The sequence below is a fragment of the Chiloscyllium plagiosum genome, unplaced genomic scaffold (assembly GCF_037043375.1).
Source record: "Chiloscyllium plagiosum isolate Xiang-an unplaced genomic scaffold, Cpla_swu_hap1 HiC_scaffold_26, whole genome shotgun sequence".
Lineage (NCBI taxonomy): Eukaryota > Metazoa > Chordata > Chondrichthyes > Orectolobiformes > Hemiscylliidae > Chiloscyllium > Chiloscyllium plagiosum.
In genome coordinates, this window is record NW_028270164.1 from 42,566,551 (window position 1) to 42,594,277 (window position 27,727).

The 27,727-nt window shown below is 40.6% G+C and overlaps 1 protein-coding gene across 10 annotated transcripts in view; it reads right to left on the bottom strand.

Annotated features, from left to right (window-relative positions):
- Positions 1–27,727, bottom strand: part of anks1aa (ankyrin repeat and sterile alpha motif domain containing 1Aa) — a 355,860-nt gene that overhangs the window by 251,613 nt on the left and 76,520 nt on the right. For all 10 annotated transcript variants that reach the window (XM_043716918.2, XM_043716919.2, XM_087973655.1 and 7 more), the window contains exons 2-3: positions 9,272–9,352; positions 6,095–6,251 (exon numbers count right to left, since the gene is read on the bottom strand). In XM_043716918.2, the coding sequence (XP_043572853.2) occupies positions 6,095–6,251; positions 9,272–9,352 (238 nt within the window). The remainder of the gene's footprint in view (positions 1–6,094; positions 6,252–9,271; positions 9,353–27,727) is intronic.

Here is a 27,727-nt window from a genome sequence, read left to right on the forward strand (position 1 = left end):
AATCAGTGAGTATTTGAAAGAGTAGGCATTTCCACTGTTTTGCCTGCACAATAGTTTCTCTATTTTTTACTCTTACAATGACCTACATTTTTTCCGATTTTCACAAAATAATCGGCTTTTAAAGCATGTCGCTCATCTTTAGAAATGCATCAAATGAACCATTATCTGATGACTAGTATGACTTTTTTTTTTAAACAAAAGGTCTCATTGATAATTAAGCTGTCAAATTGATCCAAAAGTTATTAAGATGGCAATTTTGAGAACAGGCTGGCGCGCCCCATTGTAAAAATGAAATTGGAGGGTGCATTTCAGGGGATGAAAGCAGTCTATAGAAATGATTATCCAACATCAAACAATTTAGGCATAATTTATTACAAATTTTAGGTTTTAGACAAGATTGCAGTTATGATTAAGCAATGAAAACACCCTTGAACTCTAGCTTTGGACTTTTTTTTTCTATATTAACTTGCTTTTTCCACACAGTAAAAATCACTTCTTCAATCAGCTGTTAAACTCAAAATCAATTGAAAAGTAAGCGAATTCAATTTAAAAGAGGCTTTTGCTCAGCGATTACAAATTCCCCAAAGATATTCTCACAGCAAGCTTTTGATATTTTTTAAATTTTCTGAAACTTGACATAGTTATTTTTTTTTTAATTGCACAAATAATCTGTTAAATTTAATGTACTGCAGTTAAGAAACACAGCAGATAAGTGTTCATTGATAGGTGAAGTAGCACTAACAAATGGCAAAATCAAAGAAAATCTATGGAAGACTGGAACTGGATGATTCCGGTCAGAGCAAAATCAAGTTTGGTCAAAGTCTTAATGCTGAGACAATATCCAGAATATGTGGACAATTGAAGATAGGGTAAATGGCAATAATGGATAGTGCAATTTTGGTACTAATGGGAAATCGAAGGATTTCTGTTTTGTTCATCAACAAAAATAATTTAAATTTACGTTATAATCAATATTATCATGTACTTATGGCCAAACCTCTTGATAATCCATGCTTCAATAAAACTTGTTTAATAGCAAAATGTAACTGCAGAATTAATTTTTGTCAATTCTTTCAGTAAGCAATGAGAAAAAGATGAAATTTCATCCTTATCAATTTAGAAATATTTCCCTTTTGCTAATAAAATATCAACATATTTTTTAACTCAAGAAAATCCTATGCTTGGTTATAAAACTATTCAGTGGTGATTAACTTTGTAGGTATATTTACCTCATCTCATGGGAACTACACACTACCTAATTGTGCATCTTACATCAAAAGTAATTCAAATTGAAATTAATACTTCAGCTGCTACCACACATGCGTGTCTGTTTGTTTTGGGGCGGGGTGCTGCTAGGTTCAAAATGAACATCGACAAAGGTCTGGGGTCAGTGTTCTTCAATTTCAAGCCTTATGATTCAGTATGTACAATTTCAACTTCATTTTAATGTTAAACTCTGATGAACCCCAAAATCCATGCAAATTTCTTTTTTTTTCAAATGAAACACATCTAAAAATAGAAATTGATGCAAAGTTTCATGATTCTAATATGCCCCTGTTAAACAACAAAGAAGAATTCTTAGGTTTTAAGGTGTATCCAACAGTGTTAAGGATTCAGGTCCACAGATGGGATAGACACAAGGAAGTTTATAACATCTGACAGGAATCTTCATGTAATCAGAGGGTAGACATTGTGGAAAACATATTCCACATTCCCAGATGCAGCACTACATAATGTGCAAAAGGAAAACTAAGCAATTAACTTCTAAAAATATTACACTGGACTGATGTTAAATGTGCTGAGAATCCCAAGTGCTGTTGTGCACACATATGTCACTCTGCAATGTTTGTATCAAAGCAAACTACAAGTCTATATTTTTTAGTCTACATACTGATGTATAATGATATAATACAAAAATAGAAATTGCTGAGAAAGTCAGCAAGTCTGGCAGGATCTGTGGGAAAAATAACAGAGTTATTGTTTCAAGCCCGGTGACTCTTCATCAGAAGAGTCATGAGCTCTGATGAAGAATCACCGGACTCTTACGTTTCTCCGGCGATTTCTGTTTTTGTTTCAGATCTCCAGCATCTGCAATTCTTTGTTTTATTATTGTGATTTTAAAACCAGTACAGTACAACCTCAATTACCTGAACTTTGAACATTCGAATTTTGGATTATCCAAACAATATCCCAAGGTCCTAATGCATGGGTGAACTGTGTTATCCAAAAATTCAATTATCTGAACATTTGATTATCCAAACAAAATACTCCCCCCCACCCATGTTGTTTGGATAATCAAGGGTGCCCTGTACATGGACATATTAACACAATGGAACCAATGATTTTCACCTACAGAAATTCAATTAAAGTCCATTCTCCCAGAAAAAAAAACAGACAGATCACTTTGATTACAAGTAAACTCTTAATGTCTAATTTCTAGCTTGTAAATTTCAAACAAAAGAAAAATGTAGTCATTCAAACCATTAGGATTCAATCAATAACCACATCGACCTGGACCCAATATACCGACCACTGCAGCGGACAGCTGGAACTGACAAGCGGAAGTAGCAGATTCAAACCACTACAAATGCCGGAGGAAAGATCACAGAAGCGCTTCACAGGAGGCTTCCAAGCACTGAGGATGTCACCTAGACAGGGGACGAAACGTCTGCAACACAAATTCCCAGCTCGGCGAACAGAACCACAACAACAGATAAGTGAATTGTTTTAAGTGTGGCCTACAGAAAGTCTGCAATAGTGAGAAGGGTGGGTTCTTTCATGATTATACTATTTGGAGATATGCCTCTTGATTAAACTTAAAACAGAAGCCATAACTACTAATTTAACCTGGGACAGTGTTTTATAGAGGAATAAGACTGTATTATTTTCTGGGCCTGTAGATTGTGAAGGAGCAAAAATGGCCTTTAGTAGAGTGTTATGCGCTTCTTGTCAGATGTGGGAATTTAAAGAGAGTTTAAGGGTTACTGCGAATTATACCTGCAATAAGTGCTGTTGGTTGTGAATCCTATTGGATCGAATGGATCATTTGGAGAAACAGTTAGAAGCAATGAGGAATTTGCAACATCAACGGTATGTGAAGGATGGCAGTTATAGGAAGGGGGAAGTCTCAGATACAGTCACATTGATGAGTTAACTCCAGTAAAGTTAAGAGAGGTAGGCAGCTAGTGTAGGAGTCTTCTGTGGCTATCCCCATTTCAAACAAGTATGCAGTTTTGGAAAATGTAGGGTGTGATCGATTCATAGGGGAACCTAGCACGAACAGCCAAGTTTCTGGTATTGAGACTGGCTCTAATGCAACCAAGAGTATGTCGGGTTCCAAGAGATCAATTGTGTTAGGGGACTTTGTGTGGAGCTGCAGAAAATGGGGGAGATACTAAACGAGGACCTGATCACGTGTACTGTGGACTCTGTGGGAAGTTAGGGAAGTGATTGCTGGGCCTCTTGCCGAGATATTTGTATCATCGATAGTCACAGGTGAGGTGCTGGAACACTGAAGATTGGCTAATGTGGTGCCACTGTTTAAGAAGGGTGATAAGGACAAGCCAGAAAACTCTAGACCAGTGAGACTGACATTGATGGTGGGCAAGTTGTTGGAGGGAATCCTGAAGGACAGGCTGTACATGTATTTGGAAAGGCAAAGACTGATTAGGGATAGTCAACATGGCTTTGTGTGTGGGAAATGTTGTCTCGCAAACTTGATTGAGTTTTTTGAAGAAGTAGCAAAGAAGATTGATGACAGCAGAGCAGTAGATGTGATCTCTATGGACTTCAGTAAGGCGCTCAACAAGATTCCACATGGGAGACTAGTTAGCAAGGTTTGATCTCACAGAATACAGGGAGAACTAGCCATTTGAATGCAAAACTGGCTCAAAGGTAAAAGACAGAAGGTGGTGGTGGAGGGTTGTTTTTCAGAGGCCTGTGACCAGTGGAATGCCACAAGATTCAGTGCTGGGTCCTCTACTTTTCGTCATTTATATAAATGATTTGGATGTGAGCATAAGAGGTATAGTTAGTAAGTTTGCAAATGACACCAAAATTGGAGATGTCGTGGACAGCGAAGAAGGTTACCTCAGATTACAACAGGATCTTGATCAGATGGGCCAATGGGCGGAGAAGTGACAGATGGAGTTTAATTCAGATAAATGTGAGATGCTGCATTTTGGTAGGCAAATCTTAGCAGGACTTATACACTTAATGGTAAGGTCCTAGGGAGTGTTGCTGAACAAAGAGACCTTGGAGTGCACGTTCATAGCTCCTTGAAAGTGGAGTTGCAGGTAGATAGGATAGTGATGGCGGCGTTTGGTATGCTTTCCCTTATCAGTCAGAATATTGAGTACAGGAGTTGGGAGGTCATGTTGCGGCTGTACAGGACATTGGTCAAGCCACTATTGGAACATTGCGTGCAATTCTGGTCTCCTTCCTATCGGAAAGATGTTGTGAAACTTGAAAGGGTTCAGAAAAATTTACAAGGATGTTGCCAGGCTTGGAGGATTTGAGCTATAGGGAGAAGCTGAACAGGCTGGGGCTATTTTCCCTGGAGTGTTGGAGGTTGAGGGGTGACCTTATAGAGGTTTACAAAATTATGAGGGGCATGGATAGGATAAATAGACAGTCTTTTCCCTGAGGTGGGGGAGTCCAGAACTATAGGGCATAGGTTTAGGGTGAGATGGGAAAGATATAAAAGAGACCTAAGGGGCAACGTTTTCACACAGTGGGTGGTACATGTATGGACTGAGCTACCAGAGGAAGTGGTGGAGGCTGGTACAATTGCAACATTTAAGAGACATTTGGATGGGTATATGAATAGGAAGGGTTTGGAGCGATATGGGCTGGGCGCTGGCAGGTGTGACTAGATTAGGTTGGGATATCTGGTTGGCATGGACGAGTTGGACCAAAAGGGTCGGTTTCCATGCTGTACATCTCAATGACTCTATTTTGGGACAAATAATTTTGATGCACTCAATATTTAAATTAAAACAGCAGTGGCATGAGTCACCACAAAGTTTAAAACCTTGTAAGGAAACCCAACAGGAATTATTATTCATTGCCCCCAAACAGTGAGACATACTTATTTTCAGTAGATGATACTTCAGGCCGTCAGTTTCTCTCTCCACAGATACTACCTGACCTGCCAAGTATTGAGAGCATTTTTTGTTTGTTATGGGAAAATTCAGTACTGCCACTTTTCAGCTATGTACCAAGTAATATAAAGGTTAAACTGGCATAGAGGAAAATATCCGTCTTATGCTATTGCAAAATGCACAAGCATTTCTTGGAATTGGGCGAATTTGGAAAGATTTCATGGCAAAAGTTGAAGATGTCAAGGTCCTTGTGTTTCATCCAACTCCGAAGGAAAAAACAATTGTTAAGTCATTCACTGTCCACAAACTGAAAATAGTCATGTTTTGTTTTTAACTCTCAGCAGTTTAGAGCAACATGTCACAAAATGGTTGACTGCTCCTGATAAAACTTTCAGTGGCAACTTCACATTCTTATTGGTACCAGGTTCAGACGACTGATGTTAGATCAGACTGCTGCAGCATAAGGATTGTTGGGAAAACATTAGCTGCCAGCGAACAATGGCCTCTGATGGTACTTATTAAAATTACCATGTTTATGAGCCAGTCTTACTATCAACTGAGATGGTAGGTTGGATATTGCTCAGGATGTACTTAATCCAAGAAATTACTATAAAGCATACGAAAGTTATTATTCAATCCAAGAAACAGGAGAAGCCTACTGTAAATAGCACTGAAGCACAAAGGGAATTGGGAGACATTTAGAGTTTGATTACTGATACTGCAATTACTGTAAAACCTCCCTGCAAGAAATTAACATAAACCTAGCATCATATAGCCTCTGGCAAACTGTGAACAGATGAATTTGGACCACACAAAAATAAATCCCTAAAAAAAAAATCTACTTTTCGGGTCCCCATCCCTTTCTAGAATTTTTGATAGTGCCTGAATTGCAACAAAAGGAAGTGTGAAATCAAGATGTATTCCATCATTAAGAGATATTAGATATATATCCTCCAACACTGCTTATCACTAATCCTTCTTAGACTTCAGACCTGTTCGTTGACTTTTGCATGGGATGGTCCTTGATGAATAAGAAGCCTGACTATATGTGAGTCCCCTTTCCAAGCAGCAAGATGAAGTGGATAACACCCCTTGTTATCTGCAATGTTAGTGGAAGCTTCATTCTTCAGTAGCATTTCAACAACTTCCCTATGAACAAAAATAGATACATAAAAACAAGTCTTAAGTAAAAATATAAAATCCTCTAGCAACTATTGAAATAGTCTAAATCATTACTGAGTGCCTGATTTACAAACAAACATTCTTAAATCACCATAATTTAAATGATTACTGCACATCCATAGTAACTTCTGTAAAATACATGTCAAGCTTCAAATAATTTACTTTTATTGAAATCAGTGTGCATTATCCACTGGCAAGAAGGTGGGTGAAATCATTAACCATGACGAGATTATCCACAGGAGGTAAAACAAAAAAATCCTAGAGTAAGACCGGTTAAAGTTTATCTATCAGAACTGAGACAGGATTCACCTTGGGAAGAACATGGATAGATAATATAAACAGTATAACTCTTAAGGAAGTACATGACCAGAGGATCCTGGGTGCATTTTTGTAGAAGTGACTAATAGCCAGATAGGTTAACACAGCAGTTAATAACATAGCATCCTGAGCTTTCTTAATAGGCGTATAGATTATAAATGAAATTAGGTTGTCTTAAACTTGCATGGAACATTGGTTCAGCGCCAAATGTAGTAGTATCCAGTTCCGAATGTCACTCTTTAAGAAAGATGTGAAAGCCTTAAAGAGGGTGGAAGGAGGACTAAATAGCAATGGTACCAGCATTCAGAAACTTCAGTTACATAGATTAGATGGAGTCTGGATAAAAAGGTACACAAAAATCATGAGAGGTCTGTACAAGCTACTTAAGGATCTGGAAAGTAGACAAGTGTGTGTGGTGGAAGCAGGTTCACTCAAGACATTTATGAAAAAATTGGATTATCATCTAAAAATGACATAAGAAGGGCAAGAGGAAGAAGGCCAGCTAATGGCACTAACTTAATTAATCCTTCATAGGACCAGTGCAGACATGACAGGTCAAATGATCTCCATCTATACTGTAAACATTAGAACATAGAAAAATACAGCGCAGTGCAGGCCCTTTGGCTCTCGATGGTGCGCCGATCCAAGCCCACCTAACATACACTAGCCCACTATCCTCCATATGGAGAAAGTGAGGACTGCAGATGCTGGAGATCAGAGCTGAAAATGTGTTGCTGGAAAAGCACAGCAGGTCAGGCAGCATCTAAGGAACAGGAGAATCGACGTTTCGGGCATAAGCCCTTCTTCAGGAAGGAACATTCCTGAAGGGCTTATGCCAGAAACATCGATTCTCCTGTTCCTTGGATGCTGCCTGACGTGCTGCGCTTTTCCAGCAACACATTTTCAGCACTATTCTCCATATGCCTATCCAATGCCCGTTTAAATGCCCATAAAAGAGGGAGAGTCCACCACTGCTACTGGCAGGGCGTTCCATGAACTCACTACTCGCTGAGTAAAGAATCTACCCCTAACATCTGTCCTATACCTACCACCCCTCGTAATAGCTGACTCCATACGTGGAACAAGGTTCTCATGGTCAACCCTATCTAAACCCCTAATCATCTTGTACACCGCTATCAAGTCACCCCTAAACCTTCTTTTCTCCAATGAAAACAACCCCAAGTGCCTCAGCCTTTCCTCATATGATCTTCCTACCATACCAGGCAACATCCTAGTAAGCCTCCTCTGCACCCGTTCCAGTGCCTCCACATCCTTCCAAGAGTATGACGACCAAAACTGCACACAATACTCCAGATGCGGCTGCACCAGAGTCTTATACAAGACTCTGTAATCTGCAACGCAATCTCCTGGGCCTGAAACATTTGTAATAATTAATTTATCCAACTTGGCAGAAGTAGACAAAGTAACCCCTCAAGCTTATCCTACCATTTGATTAGATTAGATTCCCTAAAGTGTGGAAACAGGCCCTTCAGACCAACAAGTCCACACTAACCCTCCGAACAGTAACCCACCCAGAAACACAGCCAATCTGTATTTCAGTTCCACTTTCCTGCAAGCATCCTTACTCTGAATAATTCCAATTGATCCAGTATCCCTGGCTTCATGAACAAATAAATTCCACATTTCCATTACCATTTCTGAGAAAATCAATCTTCCTCATGTTAGTTCTAAATCTTCCTCGTTGCAGTTTTTCTTTCAGCTTGCCCTTTATACCTATGATTGCCAAAACCTTGGTTGACCATCCTTCTTCACATTCTTTGGTCAGTCATACATTTCTCTTTCAATCCAGTCTTTGAAACCACATCTTGACGTCTGGTCTTTGATCCCCCTATTCTCGTATTTCATGGAAGTGCCACCTTTATCATTAACTTCACTACATTTCCTTTCTCCTCCCAGAGATGATGATACTATTTCACTCATTTCTCTCTATCTTCTTAAGATGCTCCCATAACCATTACTAATTTTGTGCTGTGCTGGGTTCCTGATCTTGTCCTTCCTTGTTACTATAATCTATCTGAGCATTCACAACTGACAGTATACTATATCTTGCCCCCTTATTCAAGAAGAAAATAGTTTCTCTTACGTAATCTCTTGAATGTTTCTTCAATTTTAAAGAACTTAATTATGTCATCCCTCGAAATTCATTATACCCAAAGCTCCTTTATGCCGGGGAGTACAAATCAAAAATTACACAACCTGCCCTCGTAATTTAACCATTTTAAATCTCAAAATCATTTGAGTGAATCTGTACATTTTTCCTTCAAGGTCAACATATCATTCCTGGTATTCCACTCAGTTTCGTTGGAAGATCAACAACCTAAAATAACTTCTCTCTTAACAGATGCTGTCTATCTAAATGTTAACAATACTTCATATTTTAATATTTTTGTTTCTTTTGTCCAAAATGAAATGCAGACTTCCAGATGGGATCTGATCAAGACTAGGTGCAAATGCATTCCAGCGCTCTTGAGATAAAAGGACAAAATTATATTAGTCATTATTTTTGCATGTTTTCAGTGAAATACAAACACGCATCTAAATTTCTTATCTCCTTTACTATTAAGAATCTCTCAGTTCCTAAGCATAATAATCTCAAAGAAAATGCAAACATAAGTCTGGCCTAAGACAGCAGGTTGCATCTCACTCACTTTTGTCCATTAAGAGCAGCGTGGTGCAGTGGAGTATAACCTGAGGTGTCGACACAGTTGACATTTGGTCCTCTCCAAATGCTGAAAAATATAAAAGCAATTAATATTTTCTCACAAGTATTACTCTGATTCTATCCTGTTCCAAAAATTAAAATAATCCTCAAAATAGCTGTCCTGAAAGAGCCAATTGATTTTTAAAAGAAATACCAAATACGATTCTGCAGGTTTACACACTGGGGAAGGGAAAAAGAACTGTCTATCAGCATTTGTTGAGGGTCGCAATTGTATTCCTCACAAAAATAACGGCAGCTATTTAGATGCACACAGGCAACAAAAGGCAGATCTCCATTGAAAATCTTTTGCCCACAATGACAGTTACATCGAAAGAAAGCATACCTTTGAATACCAGGGCTTTGCTAACTAAGAGGAATTTTGCTCATTAAGAGATAATATGTCATCTCAAATACTATGCAAAATATTCTACATCGTCAAATGCCACACGAGGAGAATTAAACGCTAACACATTTAAAAGTAAGTTCAGGGACATTAAAAATTCTATGAAAATTATATTTATTGTTTATGTAGCAAAACTTTATAACATTGTTAAGTATCAGCCTACAGGAGGTAGCAACAAGTTTCAGAGATGAGTTTTCAGGAGCTTTTTGCAGGGAGAAAGAGACTGAAGTGCTGAGCTACCGGATCCAAGTTTGGACTGAACAATTGAAAGTGTAAAGACTGTGTTTTGTTATTTTAGTGCTTTTTAAAACTGTGGACTTAACTGAGAAATAAATGTTTTGAAACCTAGGGATTTTTAAGGAAGGCTGAATGTTTTAAATTTTTTTTAAAATGATACCTTTCGGGAACCCTGTCTGTCTAGCTGTGGATTCCAGCTACATGCTGACATTCTGGAAGGGAGGGGTAGTTTACATGTGAAGCTGATTAGCTTGTTGTCTAGGGACCAATTATCAAATTATCTGCCTACCAGCAAGGTGATTGGTCGTCTCTTAGCTGACTAGCTTAGGCTGTGAACAAGACAGAGACAAGCTAGACAGGCCAGAAGACCAGCAGGTCTGCAGCAGCCAAAAAGCTCATCTCTTCAGTAAGCCAATTTAAACCTGAAGAAAACCAGCTCATCACTCCTAAAACAGAGCTGTTGCATGTTAATGCTTTAAATTGGATTGTCAGAAACCTTTCATCAGTGAAACAACCATTCTGTTTACCTTGCAAACCAGTTGAAACACTCAGGTAAAGGAAACTTTTGGTTCAGCAAAAAGACAACCCAACAGATCTTGTGAAAAAAGACAATGGAATGTACATATCCCTCTGCACATTCTTTTTTTTCCCCTGCTTATATACGCATGTGTGAAAAAGAGGGAAAGAGAAAGAGGGTAGAGAGATTTGGTTTGTAGTGTTTACTTAATCTAGCCTGATTGTTTACCCATAGCTAGAATGTAATGACCTGTATTAATTAGTGATTTATTTTTTCTCCAGAGTATCTTATTTCTTCTTTTCCAGCAATTCCTGGTTTTGAGATTTGAGAAAAATTGTAGATCAGGTTGTCAATTTGCTTGCTGAGCTGGTGGATTTGTTTTCAGACGTTTCGTCACTATGCTAGGTAACATCATCAGTGAATCTCCGGTAAAACGTAGGTGTTCTGTCCTACTTGTTATTTGTGTGGCTTGGTTTATGGTGGTGGGTGGTATAATTTCTGGTTTGGTTTCTGAGAAGTTGGTAAATGGAATGCAAATCTATATGTTTGTTAACAGAGTTCTGGTTTGAATGCCAGGTTTCTAGGAATTATCACATATGCCTTTGATTGGCCTGTCCCAGGATGGATGCATTGTCCTAGTCAAACTGATGTCCCTTTTTGTCTGTATATATGGATACTAGTGATAGTTGGTCATGCCTTTTGGTGGCTTGTTCTTAGTTTCTTGCTGGTTTGTCCAATGTAATGTTTATTGCAGTCCTTGCAGGGTATTTTGTAGATTACGTTTATTTTGCTGGCTGTGGGTACAAGGTCCTTTAAATTCATCAGGAGCTGTTTTAGTGTGGTAGTAGGTTTGTGGGCTACCATGATGCCTTAGGGCCAGAGTTATCTGGTGGTCATCTCTGAAACGTCTTTGATTATGGTAGAGTGACTAGAGTCTCTGGGCATGTTGTGTCTTCCTATTTATGCCCGTTGTGCTGAAATCAATGGACTGCACTTATTGGGTAACCATGGTTCCTTAATACGTTGTATAGGTATTTCTCCTCAGTTTCTCTTAGTTTTGGGCAGCTGCAGCGTATGTGTGGCTCATTTAAAAGTTTGCTGATGCAGCTCAGTTTGTGGGTATTGGGAAGGTTGCTTCTATAGTTGAGTATCTGGTCAGTATGTGTGACTTTCCTGTAAATGCTGGTCTGCAGTTCTGCATTAACTTTTCATTCTACTATGACGTCCAAGAGGGGAGTCAGTTATTGTTCTCTTCTTTTGTTTGGACAGGCCAAACAAAGAAACGGCAGGAATTCCTACAGGCTAGGCACTCAAACTGGAACTCCATTAACAAACATATAAATTTGTATCCCACTTACCGACCTCTCAGAAGCAGAACCGGGAATGATACCACCCATAAGAAACCAATAGACATAAATAGCAAGCGGGACAGAACACCTACGCTTCACTGGAGGCTCATTGATGATGTTACCTAGATGGTGATGAAACACCTGAAAACAAACGCACCAGCTCACTGAACAAACCAACAACCTGATTTCTGCTTTTGTTTTTGTACTGTAAGAATTAATAGCAGGGAAAATGCGAGAATCTATACTGAAGGATGGGATAAATAGACACCTGGTTGTTAATGCTCTGATTGGGCATAGTCAGCATGGATTTGTGAATGGGAAATCATGTTTGACAAACTTGGAGGCTCTTTTTCGAAGATGTTACTAACAAAAATTGAAAAGGAGAGCCAATGGCATTGTGCAAATGCTTCGATTTTAGATGGTTTTTGATGAAGTCCCCCACAGGAAGCTGTTTAGAAAAATCAAGCTAAAGTATATCGGATAGCAGGCAACATATCAGCATGGATTAATGATTGGAGAACAGACAGAAAACAGGAGGAGTAAATGAGTCACTCTCCTTTTGGCAGGCTGTAATTAACGGGATATCACAAGAATCAGGACTGGAACCCCAGCTGTGCTTAATATACATCAATAATTTAATGTTGGTGTCCAACTGCAATACAGTGAACATTTTATTAACCAGCATCTATGGGACCACGAGTCTACAGGTTGACCAAATGTCAAGAGGTCCACATATTTAATGTGTGTTTTTACATTGATTAATAGAAACGAAATGCAGGAGGTATACATACAGCTGTTATGCTTTATTAACAGTATAAATCACTTAAGTTTTACTTCAAGTGATGTTGCATTATTATTTATCAGCAGACTGCTTTCTCACTCATCCTCAAATGACTACTTGGACATTGTGAAGATTGTAATAATCTTGTAAATTTCTCATATTTCAGGTTTATAATTTTTGCTGGCTTATTGAGACAGTGCCGATTCATAAATGCTGGTTAAAGCTAAGTTGGCTGTATTTCCAAATTGCAGATAATGCAAAGTCAAGTGGGAATGTGTGCTGTGAGAAAGATGTAAAGTCGGTTCAGGAAAATTTTGATGGGTTTAGTGAATGGACAACAGAGCAGATGGAAAATGTGGAAAATGAGAAGTTATCCATGTTAGTAAGAAGCGGGTGTGCAAATTAATTTTTAAATACTAAGAAATTGAAAGGTTAGATAGAAATATAGAATCATTGATTTTTACAGTAGAGAAAGGCCATTTGACCCATACTGGCCACTGAAAAAGTTACCCAGCTAGTCCCATTCTCAAGCCTCATCTACATAGCCCTCCAAATTCATCGCTTTCAAATACATATCCAGCTCTCTTTTGAAACCTCGTATGAAGTTAGTCTCCACCACTCTCCGAGGCAGAGCATTCCAAATCTTAATTTTAAGTAAAGCAGTTTCTCCTCATCTCACTCCTAGCTCTCTTGCAAACTATCCTGAAATTGATAGTCCAAGTTACTGACATACCAACTATTGGAATCAAAATATCCTTCTTTAAACTGTCAAAATTGTTCAGCATATTGAACACCTCAAGTGCGCTCCCAAGAAAATAAGCTCAATTACTCTAATCTTGCCTTGTATCTAAAATCCCTTATTCCTGGTATCATTCCAGTAAAATTCCTTTGCACTCTCTCCAGGGCTTTAACATTATCCCTGAATTAAGGTACCCAGAACTGAACATAATACTCCAAATATGGTCTGACCAATGATTTGTAGATGTGTAGCATCAGTTTCTTGCTTTTATATTCTATGCCTCTATTTATAAACTCAAAGACCCCACAAGCCCTCGTAACAACAATTTCACCTTGACTGGTCACCTTCAGAGAATTATGCACCTGAATGCTATGGTGCCTTTGCTCCTGTACTCCCCTGAAAGTTGTACCATTCAGCCTGTATTGTCTCTCCATTTGTCTACTACCAAAAATGCATGACCTCACATTTCTCTCCATTGAAATTCATCTGCCAGAAACCTGCCCATTTAGTCAACTTGTTAATGTCCCTCTGGTCACCCAACACCATTCTCAGAATTCATTATTGTCTGCAAATTTCAAGATTTTGCCCTCTAAACTCATCTCCAAATTGTTTATATAAATCAGAAGCAGCAAGGGTCCCAACACTGATCCCATGGGAATACTACTTTCAACTAGAGTCCAATCTGAGAAATGCCCATCTATACCTACTCTCTGTTTCCTATCTTTTAGCCAAATTCTCATCCATGCTGCCAAGGACCCATCACTTCCAATTTTCAAATTTCCAACCAACCGGTTATGTGGCTCCATATCAAATAAATTCTGCAAGTCCAAATACACTACATCCACAGCACGATCCTCATTCACTGCTTGTGTCACCTCAAAGAACTCAATCAAATTTGACAGAACAACCTGTCCTGACACAGCCATGTTGGTTTCTAGTATTCATTTACTTTTCTTTGAGTGTACATCCTGTATTATGGCTTCCATCAGGTTTCCGACCACTGACGTCAAGCTACAGATGACCATGAAATCATTGCCAATGGTCAGAAATCTGCCATCCTCACCTGGTCTGGCCTACAAGTGACTCCAGACTCAGAGCAATGCGGTTGGCTTTCAATTCCCCTCGGAAATGGCCTAGCAAGCCATTCAATTGTACCAATTGCTACAAAGTCTCAAAGAAATGAGACCAGATCAATCACATGCCATCGATCTAGGCCCCGGAAAAGACAATGGCAGAAACAGCCCTAACAATCCTGCAAAGTCATTTTCATTAACATTTGGGGGCTAGTGCCAAAATGGGGAGAGCTGTCAAACAGACTAGTCAAGCAACAGCCTGACATTGTAAGGAATGATTCCATGAGTATAACAATGTCCCAGCCACCACCATCACCATCCCTGGATATGTCCTGTCTCAGTGGCAGGACAGATCCAGCAGAAGTGCCGAACAGTGGTATACAGTTGGGAAGAAGTTCCCATGGGACTCCTCTATATTGACTCAGGACCCCATGAAGTCTCATGGTTTCAGGTTAAACACAGGCAAGGAAACCTCTTGCTGATTATCATGTACTGTCCTCCCTCAGTTGATGAATCAGTACTCCATGTGGAACAACACTTAGAGGACGCACTGAGGATGGCATGGGCACAAAATATACTCTGGATGGGGGATTTCAATGTGCACAACCAAGAATGGCTCAGCAGTAGTACTACTGATCGAGCTGGTTGGGACCTAAAGGATACAACTGCTAAACTGGGCCCATGGTAGGTGGCGAGGGAACCAACACGAGGGAAAAACATACTTGACCTCATCCTTACCAATCTGCCAGCTGCAAACACTATCAAGGTCAGACACGTCAGTAAAAGCAACCACCGCACAGTCCTTGTGGAGGCAACCACCACATCCACAAACTTCACATTGAGAATAGCCTCCATAGGCACTATCACCACGCTAAATGGGACGGACTTCAAACAGATCTAGCAACACAAGACTGGGCATCCACGAGATGCTGTGGGCCATCAACAGCAGCATTATACTCAAGCACAATCTGTAACCTCATGGCCTGGCATATCCCTGAGTCAACCTTTACCATGATAGAAGGTGTCATCAACAGTGCTATTAAGCAGCCCTTGCTCGGCAATAACCTGCTCAGTGATGCCCAGTTTGGGTTCCGCCAGGGCCACTCGGTTCCTGATCTCATACAGCCTTTATTCAAATTTGCAGAAGAGCTGAAATCCAGAGGTGAGGTGAGAGTGACAGCCCTTGACCACAAGGCTGTATTCGAACAAGTGTGGCATCAAAGAGTCCTAGCAAAACTGGGTAGCAGGGGCCAACCTCGCTGGTGGTTAGAGTCAGACCTAACACATAGGAAAATGGTTGTGGCTGTTGGCGGTCAATCATTTCAGCTCCAGGACATCTCTGGAGTTCCTCAGGGTAGTGTCCTCAGCCAAACCATCTTCAGCTGTTTCATCATAGGCATTCCCTCCATCACAAGATCAGAATCAGGCATGTTCCTTGATGACTGCACAATGTTGAGCACTATTCACAATTGCTCAGATATTAAAGCAGTCTGTATCCAAATGCAACAAAATCTGGACAACACCCAGGCCTGGCTAACATTTGCGCCACACAAATACCAGATTATGATCATCACCAACAGGAGACATACTAATTATTGCCTCTGGACATTCAATGGAGTTACCATCACTGAATCGCCCACTATCAATATAATGGGAGTTATCATTGATCAGAAAATCAACTGGACTTACCACATAAACATAGTGGCTACAACAGCAGTTCAGAAGGTCGGAACATTGCGGTGAGTAACTCACCTCCTGATTCCCAAAAGCCTGCCCACCATCCACAAGGCACAAGTCAGAAGTGCGATGGATTACACCCCAACTTGCCTAGATGAGTACAGTCCTAACACCACTCAAGAAGCAGGACTCTATCGAGGACAAAGCAGCCTGCTCGATTGGCACCGCATCGACAAGTATCCACTCCCTCCACCACTGACGCTCAGTAGCAGCAGAGTGTACTATCTACAAGACGCACTGCAGACATTCATCAAAGTTCCTCAGACAACACCTTCTAAAAAAAACTCACAACCATTTCCATCTAGAAGGACAAGAGCAGCAGATATATGGGAAAACCATTTGCAAGTTCCCCTCCAAGCCAGCCACCACACTGATTTGGAAATAGATTGCCATTCCTTCACTGTCACTGGGTCAAAATTCTGAAAATTAGAAGAACAAAGAAAATTTACAGCCCAAGAACAGGCCCTTCAGCCCTCCAAGCCTCCACTGTCTAAACCTATTGCCCAATTCCTAAGCATCTGTATCTCTACTCCCCACCTACTCGTGCATCTATCCACATGCACCTTAAATGAATCTACCATGCCTGCCTCTACTACCTCTGCTCGCAACGCGTTCCAGGCACCTACCACCCTCTATGTAAAGTACTTGCCGTGTCTATCCCCCATACACTTTTCACCTCACCTTGAATTAGTGATCTCTCGTTACTAAATCCCTCACCCTGGGAAAAAGCACATCTCTATCCACCCTATCTATACCCTTCATGATTTTGTAGACCTCAATCAGGTCCCCCTTCAATCTCCTTTTTTCAAATGAAAACAATCCTAACCTACTCAACCTCTCTTCATAGCTAGCACCTTCCATACCAGGCAAAATCCTCGTAAACCTTCTCTGCACGCTCTCCAAGCGTCCATACCCTTTTTGTAATGTGGCAACCAGAACTGTACACATTCCCTCCCTAAGAGCATTGCGGCTCAACCCACAGCAGGTGGAGTGCAGCAGTTCAAGGAGGCAGCTCACCACCGCTTTCTCAAGGACTAGGGATGGGCAATAAATCCTGGCAAGCCAGCGACACCCATATCTCACAAAATAAATAAATTTAAAAAAATGACAGGTTTGCAGTATCCGGAGTTATCCTTTGCCCCTTTCTTAAATAACAGTGTCGTACTTGCAATCCTCCAGTCACCTAGGACTAATCCGGTCTCCAGACAGGCCTGCAAAGCATCTGTCAATGGCTCAACAATTTGCTCCCTTACCTCTCTCAGCAACCTAGGATGTGGAGGTGCTGGTGTTGGACTGGAGTGGACAAAGTTAAAATCACACAACACCAAGTTATAGTCCAACAGGTTTATTTAGAAGTACAAGCTTTCGTAGCACTGCTCCTTCATAGAGTCATAGAGATATAAAGCAGGGAAACAGACCATTCGGTCCAACCCGTCCATGCCAACCAGATATCCCAACCCATTCTAGTTCCACCTGCCAGCATCCGGCAAATATTCCTCCAAACCTTTCCTATTCATATACCCATCCAGATGCCTTTCAAATATTGTAATTGTACCAGCCTCCACCACTTCCTCTGGCAGCTCATTCCATACACGTACCACTATCTGCGTGAAAAAATTGCTCCTCAGGTCTCTTATATCTTTCCCCTCTCACTCTAAACCTATGCCCTCTCGTTCTGGGCTCTCCCACCCCAGAGAAAATAGTTGGTCTATTTATCCTATCCATGCCTCTCATAACTTTGTAAACCTCTATAAGGTCACTACTCAACCTCCGACGCTCCAGGGAAAACAGCCTTAGCCTATTCAACCTCTCCCTGTAGCTCAAATTCTCCAACCCTGGCAACATCCTTGTAAATCTTTTCTGAACCCTTTCAAGTTTCACACAGGCCAGGTAATTACATATGATTTAGTCTGACTGAGTGGTAGGGAAATTATTAGAATAAACTCAAAGACAGAGCTCATCAACACTTGGACAACCAGGGATTTAGCCAGGATAAGCAGCACAGATTTGATTAACTTAATTGCTTTTTTTAAAAAAAAGATAGCTAAATATATTGATGAGGGTGGTGCAGTTGACATGGTTTACATGGGAAGGTCCCACATGGAAGGCTGGTCCAAAAGGGAGAAGTCTATGGAATCAAAGGCAAGTTAGCAAACTAAATCCAAAACTGGCCTAAAAATATGAAGCTAAGGGTGATGGTGGAGGAATGTCTTTGCAACTATAAGCCTGTGACCAGCAGTGGAGCACAGGGATTGGTGCTGGCATCCTTGCTGTTAGTTATGTACATGACCAAACTGGAATCAAATGTAGACAATATAAATTTGCAGAGAACATGAAAATTGTTGACAGGGAGGATGATGGTCTCAGGCTACATTCTGATACTAAATCAACTGGTAAATTGGGCAGAATAATGGCCCAATGGAATTTAACCCTGCTAAGGGCAAAGTGATGCATTTTGAGAGAACGAATAAGAGAAGGATATACGAAATGAATGGTAGGCTTCTAGGGAGTATAGAGGAACAAACAGTAGTTGGACAAGTTTATTGCTTTTCGGCTGATCTCCACCCCCCACATTCTCCTGATCCCTGATGGTGTCAGCAGAGGTAGACAAGGTGGTGTAGGAGGGATACAGGATGCTTGCCTTCATTAGCTATGGTGTAGAAATTAGGAACAAGGGCATCTTGTTCAGGAAGGGGAGTAGAGACAACCCTGGTAATTACAGACCAGTGAACCTTACTTCGGTTGTAGGTAGAGTGTTAGAAAAGGTTGGAAGAAATAGGATTTATCATCATTGAGAAAGGAATAAGTTGATTCAACACGGTTTTTGTGTAGGGTAGGTCATGCCTCTCAAACCTTACTGAGTACTTTGAAAAGGTGACCAAACGGGGCGGCGGGGGGGAATGAGGATAAAGTGGTTGATGTGGTGTACATGGATTTCAGTAAGGCGTTGGATAAGGTTCCCCACGATAGGCTATTGCACAAAATAGATACACATGGGATTGAGGGTGATTTAGCGGTTTGGATCAGAAATTGGCTCACTGAAAGGCGGCAGAGGGTGGTAGTTGATGGGAAATGTTCATCCTGGAGTTCAGTTACGAGTGGTGGACTGCAAGGATGTGTTTTGGGGCCCACTGGTGTTTGTCATTTTTTAAAATGACCTAGATATAGGCGTAGAAGGGTAGGTTAGTAAATTTGCAGACTACACTATAGAGAGTGAAGTTGTGAATAATGCTGAAGAATGTTGCAGGTTATAGAGTGACATAGATAAGCTGCAGAGCTGGGCTGAGGGGTGGCAAATGGAAAAGTGAGATGATTCACTTTGGAAGGAGTAACAGGAGTAAAGAGAGTATGGTCTAATGGGGAGATTCTTGGTTGAGCAGAGAGATCCGTATCCACGTACATAGATCCCCGAAAGTTGCCACCCAGGTTGATAGGGTTATTAAGAAGGCATAGTGTTAGCTTTTATTGATAGAGGGATTGAATTTCAGAGCCATGAGGTCATGTTGCAGCTGTACAAAACTTGTGTGGCCACACTTGGAGTATTGCGTATAGTTCTAGTGACCGCATTATAGGAAGGATGTGGAAGCTTTGAAAAAGGTCCACAGGAGATTTACTCAGATGTTGCCTGATATGGTGGGAAGGTCTTACAAGGAAAGGCTGAGGGACTTGAGGCTGTTTTTGTAAGGTGGTTGAGAGGTGACTTAATTGAGACATATAATCAGAAGGTTATATAGGGTGACAGCGAGAGCCTTTATTCTCAGATGGCATTGGCTAGCACGAGGGAACATAGCTTTAAATTGATGGGTGATAGATATAGGACAGATGTCAGAAGTAGTTTCTTTTCTCAGTACAAAGAAAATTTACATCGCAGGAACAGGACCTACGGCCCTCCAAGCCTGAGTAGTAGGGGCATGGAATGCCCTGCCAACAACATTTGTAGACTTACCAACTTTAGGGCATTTAAATGGTCATTGGATAAACGTATGGATGAAGACAGAATAGTATAGGTTAGAGGGGCTTCAGATTGGTTCCACAGATTGATGCAACACAGGGCCAAAAGACCTGGACTGTGCTCTGATGTTCCATAACTTTACACAATATTGGTCATGCCACAGAAGGAATACTGTGCACAGTTCTCATCGCCAAACTGTTGGAAAAATAATTACACTGGAGAGGATGCAGAGGAGATTCACGAGGATCAAACTGTGGCACAGGAAAAGCATAGCAGGTCAGGCAGCATCCAAGGATCAGGAGAGTCGACATTTTGGGCATAAACACTTTCAGGAATGTGGAGGACATGGAGGCTGAGAGAAAAATAGGAGGGTGGTTGAGAGGAAGGTAGCTTAGAAGGTGAGGATTCACCAGGATGTTGCCTGGGATGAAAAGTCCATTGTTATGAGGAGAGCTCACACACATTCAGTAAGTTTTCCATGGAGAAGAGTAGATTGATGGAGGATCTGATTGAGGTTGGGGCGGCACAGTGGCTCAGTGGTTAGCACTGCTGCCTCACAGCACCAGGGTCCCAGGTTAGATTCCAGCCTCAGGCGACTGTCTGTGGGGAGTTTGCACATTCTCCCAGTGTCTGCGTGGGTTTCCTCCCACAGTCCAAAGATGTGCAGGCCAGTTGAATTGGCCATGCTAAAATGCCCATAGGTTAGGTGTGTTAGTCAGAGGGAAATGAGTCTGGATGGATTACTCTTCCGAAGGTCGGTATGGACTTGTTGGGCTGAAGGGCCTGTTTCCACACTGTAGGGAATCTAATATACGGAGTTATGAGAGACATCGACAGGGTAGATTGTGAGAAGTTCTTCCCCATGGCAGACATGTCCAAAACCAGAGAGTATGAGTTTAAGGTGAGGAGCAAGTGGTTTACAGGAGATTAAAGAGAAAGTTATTTTTCACCTAGAGAGTGGTAAGAATATAAACTGTGCTGCCTCACAGGGTGGTGGAAGCAAGTACTCTCATAACATTTAAGAAGCATCTGGATGAGCACTTAAAATGCCAGGTGTCCTGGGCTATGGACCAAGTGCAGATAAATGGAATTAGTGCAGAACAAAGATCAGTACAATACAGGATCAAGGCCCTCTGGCCCACCAAGCCTGCACCAACACATTGTCTTTCTAAACTAAAAATCCCTTTCCTCCATATCTCTCTATTCCCTGCCTCTATGTATCTATCAAATTGCCTTTTAAACATTCCAATGAATCTGCTTCTACTATCTCCTCTGGCAGTGCATTCCAGACATCACCCTTTAATTAAACTCTGCTTTTCACATCTCCTTTAAAACCTTCCCCCTTTTGCCTTAAACCTACACTCCCTAGTAATTGACATTACTATCCTGGGAGCAAGACTAACTATCCACTCGACCCATGCCTCAATTTTGTAAACTTCGATCAACACATTCCTCATCCTTCAATGTTCAATTGAAAACAAACCAGGTCTGTCCCATCTCCCTCATAGTTAATACCCTCCAACCAGACAACATGCTGGTACCACCCACATCCTTCTGGTGATGTGGTGAATTTATAGTTTGGTGTTTATTAATCACCATAGACATAGTGGGCTGAAAAGCCTGCTTTGATACTATGATTCTATGATGCTACTACACCCCCTTCATCTGGGGACATGGAGAAGCTGGCAAAGTCACATTTAGAAACAATGCTGATTTGTTGTAAGGAGGTACTGGTGGACTTCAACTCCATCCTTGTTTCTTGTGCTCTTAGCCAAATATTCTTATCCATGGGGTTACAAAATTACTTCCATTATTTTGTTGACCATTCATATTAAAAAAGGGTTGTGAAAATTGGTTCATTTGAAGTATTCAGGCAATAACTGCACCGGTTTCTTTTTAGAAATTCAATTAAGTACACCATGGGACACATTCTTGTCAAAGACACTTTCTGGAATACTCACACCCCAGCTGTTCCAACTTGTTCAAAGAACCAAATATCTGAGTTCAAGGCTTTCAGGAGTTGTAGCTATTTTGATATTGCTTTTGATTTTGAAAGAGTTCAGTTGGATGTAGTCTGAGGTGTTAGGACATGGGGTAAACGCTCCTGCTTAATTTAACACAGCATCACAAATTTATCCCATGGAGTAAATGTGTGAAAATCTGATAGGCCAAGAACTAGTTAAAGTAAAAGTAAAAACTTTATTTTTTTTTTAAGAAAAAGTATAACAGAATATTTAACTATTTGCATCACTTTCCCTTCGATAAAACTAGTCCAATTAATGGGGAGGTTAAGATTTACCAAAATTCAACTTTTCAAAAACCAGCCAAATGTCAAATCTTCTTTTCTGCCTCATAGCTTACTGATCGATAAATGTACCTTTAAAGAAGCTATTCTTTAGGCAGTCTTTTTACAGGCTGGTGGCTTGACAGTTCTCCTCCCAACTGTTCAATTTTCCCCAGTCTTATACCTCCTAAGCATCAGATTGTGGCATTGGCTTTTAAGATTGTCAATATACTAAATTCAAACTGGATTGGAGTTTGGTATTTTTTGAGGTATAATGTAAACTGACTGGCCTAATTCACATCTGCTTTTTCATTTCCAGGCAACCAGCTACCCTTGCTACCCCAGTAGTTGGAGCCCACGTTACATTATATCATTTTTTCAAAACACTTGGTGCAGAACCATATCTTCATAACACCTCTCCCCACACCCCCACAGAAAAAAACGTGAACAAATGAAAAGATGGCTTTATTTTTTTTTCGAAAAGATCATTACCCTAACATACAGATAACTTTAAAGTTCATCTTAACATTAAATAAATATAAATATCATTTAAACTCAGTTAAATCCATGATAATGTAATCACAGATGCGTTATGTCCCACAACAGGTATGATTTTTAAATTTAAAGTCTGTAACATAAGACTCCAATGAAATAGTTTCATATTCTTGTCTTTAAAGCATTCTAAGAATGTAAGCGGATTGTGATCTCTGTATGCAACCATCTCAGACACATTGTAATGTGTATGTCACGAACAATGTTGTAAGGCCAGTACCAAACTCAATAGTTCCTTTTTTAATCATGGAGTATTTCTTCTGGTGGATGTTGATCTTCTTTGAAAAGTAACCAACTGGCAGTTCAATCAAATCCTCATCTTCCTGTCGGAGTACAGCTCCAACTCCTATGTCACTAGCATCAATGGCAACTTTAAAAGATTTTGAAAACTTTGGTGTAGCTAAAACTGGTTTGGCTGCTAATAATTTTGTCAAATGGTTGAATGCCTCCTGCCATTGTTCTGTCCACCAAAACTGTGTTCTTCAGCAAAATCGGTTAAAGGTACCATTACACTGCTGAGTTTTGGAACAAATTTCTGATCGATTCTTAAGACTCAGCAGATTCCAAGTACATCTTTCTTAAAGGTTGGCCACAGAAATTCTTCAATGGCCTTGGTCTTTGCATTTCATGGGGTCAACCTTCCATGGGTGATGTGAAGTTTCAAGAATGTTACCTCTGAATTCACAAATTCAGTTTTGTTTAAGTTTACCAGTTTTGCTTCTTGTAGTCATTCAGAGAGCTCTGCCAACAGGACCACGTGATCTTTCCAGGACTTCGACTGTAGAGTTGGTTAACACAGCCGCAACTCTGTTCATGACTCTTTAGAATGTGGCAGGTGTGTTCTTCATTTTAAGTGCATCACTTTAAGCTGATATAGCCTATTTGAGGTTACAAGTGCAGAAATCTCTTTTGCCTTCTCTGCTTAAAGAAAAAAAAGGTACCTGCCAGTAACCATGCATTAAGTCCAACTTGATGTTACCGGTTTGTCTGATTTTCACAATACAGTCCTCCAATCTAGGAACTGGTTGGGAGTCAGATTTTGTAATGGAATTGATCTTCCGATAATCCATGCAGAATCATAGACTCCGGTCCGGTTTGAGAACAAAGACAAATCGGCAAACTCCACTCGCTCTGGCTTGGTTCGATGATTTCCTTGTCGAGCATGGCCTCTACCTCCATCTGGACCGGTCTAGCTTTGAAAGGATTGAGTTGATAGGGGCGTTGTTTTATCAGAGCAGTATTCCCAACGTCTACTTAACGTAGAAATCCATTAGCCCTCCCCATCTGATTCTTACATTTGTCCTTCTATTGCAGTAACATATCTCAACTGCGTTTTATGCTCCTGAGACAGATAGCTTTCTAACCTCTCACTCGAGGACTATTTTTTTAAATAAAAAAATAGATTGAGGCACCTCAAAATCCACATCATCTGGATTTGATTCCTCACTCTGCGGGCAGTAACCAACACTGTTTCTCCAGTTCTGTCTCTCTAGTATAATACAGTTTCAACATGTTCATGTGACATACTCGATACCTTTTTCCCTATCTGGCATCTTTACCAGATAGTTCACCTGACTCCACTTTTTCTCAATTTGATAGGGACCACTAAACCTGGTTTTGAAGGGATCTCCTATCAGTGGTGACAGTACTAACACATCATCCCCTCAGGAAAAAATCCAAGTCTCAGTTTTTATCTGCCACCTACTTCCTTCTACACTGTGCTCTCTTTAGGTGCGGTTTAGCTAACTCATCTACCCTATTTAATATCTCCCTCACCTCTGATACATAATCTTAATGTGAGATCTCAGACTTTGGTCCTGTCAAATGTTTCTTTAACTTCAAGAGTGTCTCACTTCATGCTCAAATTAACTCAAAAGGGAGTGAGCTGAGTAGATTCATTTGGGGCATCTCTAATGGCAAACAATACAAATGGGAAACCTTTATCCCAATCATTCAGGTAATCCTGACAGTATGCTCTTAACATGGTCTTCAAAGTCTGATGCCACCATCTAAAGCTCCCTGGGATTCAGGATGATATGCACTGCATTTAAAGTGCTGTAACCTCCTTAAAACAGCCTAGCAGTAAATTTGACCTTTGGTCTGACTGAATCGGAGTAGCCCATACTGTGTGAAGAAAGCTACTAATTCCTCTACTACCCTTTTTGCCTTGATACTCCGTAATTGAATTGCCTCCAGAAATCTGGTAGACACATCCGTTATTTTTAACAAGTACAGATTCCCACTTTTAGTTCTCGGGAAGGGACTTAAAATCAATTATAACCCACATGGAAGGTCCTTCAAAATGCGGGAATTGGCAAAGGTGCTGGTTTTATTACCACCTGTGGCTTACCTACCATTTAGCATCTATGACATGCTCAGCAAAAGTTAACCACATCCTTGTGCATTCCAGGCCAATAAAAATGTTTTTGTACCTTAATGTGAGTCTTTTGTAACCCTAGGTGACCTCCTACAGGTAGTTCATGTGCTACCCGTAATATCTCCTGTCTGTATGCTACCGGCAACACAATCTGGTGCACTTCAGCCCCTTTTTCCTCTGCACTAACCTGCTGTGGTCTCCATTTCCATTTTAGGATTCTATCTTTCAGATGCCAATACTTCGGAATATTCTCTGCCTCCTTAGAGATACGCATCCACGTATCTTTTATTGTCTTGTCTTGCTGTTGCAAGTCACTTAGCCTTTCAGGACTTCTGTCTGACCCTCTGCCTGTTCAGATTTTCTGCATCATTACATCAAACAGGGTATCCATTAACTGAACCTCAACTCCTCCATCTTTCTCTTTATCGTTTGCTTTGTGCTGTGACTTATGCAAGTGGGATCTGGTTACCAAACAGAAAACAGAAATATCCCAGTATTTTCCCATTAACTCCTCAGTTTCTTGGCCTTCCTTGGGCTACTCCACAACAAAGGGTATCACTCCCACCTTGGACCCTTCCAAAATTATTCCCCAAAACAAACTGAATTTCTGGAACTGACACTCCATCAATCACTCCCACTTACTTTTCTGGATGGAGTTGACACTCCAAATTGATCTTACATGGGGGAAAACGCTAAATCTCTGTCCATCTATCCCACAAATTACCACACACTCGGGTAACAGATCAGAAAGAGTGCATATTCACTCATCTCTTACTATCAGTGACTGGTTAGATGCTGTATCTCAAATTTTAACTTATCCTTCTCACTGTCTTCTGAATAAACTTTACCCACAAAGGAGAATTCTTTGTAGAGATCAGGTACTAACTCCATACCCAGCCCCCCTGCCTGGGCTGTGCAGTCTCCTGCAGCTCCTTTGCTATTCTTGGGGTTTCCTTTACTACCTTCACTAATGCCACTGGGTTTAGCTTCTTTTACCACATCTTTTCCCACAGTGCTGTTCTTTAACAACCAGCACGGTGACTTTACGTGTCCCACTTTACTACAGTGGAAACACCAGAGGCCTTTCACCTCCTTTCCACCCTCTTAGGCTTCTTTTTTATCCTGTGGTAAATTACCAGTGCTCTCTACTCTGTTTCATAGTGTAGGATCTCCCCTTCTCCCAACTTCTATCTCTCATAGGACAAAATTCTGGCCAGAAGCTTGTCTTATGCACCAAGTTGTAGTTATCTGCTAATTCTGCTGCCCTGGTCACTTCCTGAACTTTCTGTTCCTCCATATGAATTCTTACCATCTCCAGAACAGAATTTTTAAACTCCTCCAGCAGAATAATCTCTCAGAGCCTCAAAAGTCTTATCTACTTTTAAATAATGCAACTATCAATCAAAATGGCTATGTTTAATTCTTTCAAACTCAACAGAAGTCTGAGCTGGTTCCTTCTTTGTGTTTCTGAACCGCTGTCTACATGCTTCTGGTAACAATTCATAAGCACTTAAAATAGCCTGTTTAAACCTCTTCATAATCTCTTGACCCCTCATCTGTGTGAGGCAAATACTTCGCTGGCTCTGCCTACCAGTTTAGTTGGAACCAGCATTACCCATTAATCCTCTGACCACTATCTGCCTAGCCAATTTTTCAAATGAAATAAAGGCTGCTTCAACATTTTTCTCATCAAAATGCGGCAGAGTTTTCACATTCTCTTAATCTTCATCCTATTAACTTTAAGTTGCGACTTCGTCAGCAAAGTCAAGTTCAACTTCTGTCTTTTTGCTCAGCTAAGAATCTTCTCTCTCTTTTTCCTCTTCCCCTATCTTCTAACTCTATTTTCCCCAATTGTAATTTAAGTTTTTCTACCTCAACTGCACTTGTCTGTTTCTCTGACACACCCAAATGTTGGAATAACTCCATACAATTTCAGCTTTACTTCTGTGCTTGGTTAAAGCCAAATCTAGCTTATTTACTAATTCTGAAAGTATGGGTGGACTCTTTCCTTCTAAACCTTTTGGCAAATTTGAGAATCATCTTCAAATCCCAGAAGTTCTTTTGCAATTTTAAAGAGCCATTCTCTCACTTTTAATTTACTCAATTGCAAGTTACCGAAAGTAAACAAATTGTCTCACATGTTTTACTAAAAGATCTAGGACACTAACCTGCAAATGTTTAAATCTGCTGGGAATTTTGTACCCCTAGGAAGGGGTTGGGTCAAGCTCCCACAGAACCAGGATTTTCGTTTAACTTCAGTAGCTGTTGGGGCTTGGGAGCTGCTGTACATCTTTCCCTTCTACAGCATATGCTAGAGTTCTCTTTTCTCTTGATGTTCTTTCATCCTGGACTGGAGAAATGCATGAGAGAATCTATTTTACTGCATCTGCCTTTGCCAAGGG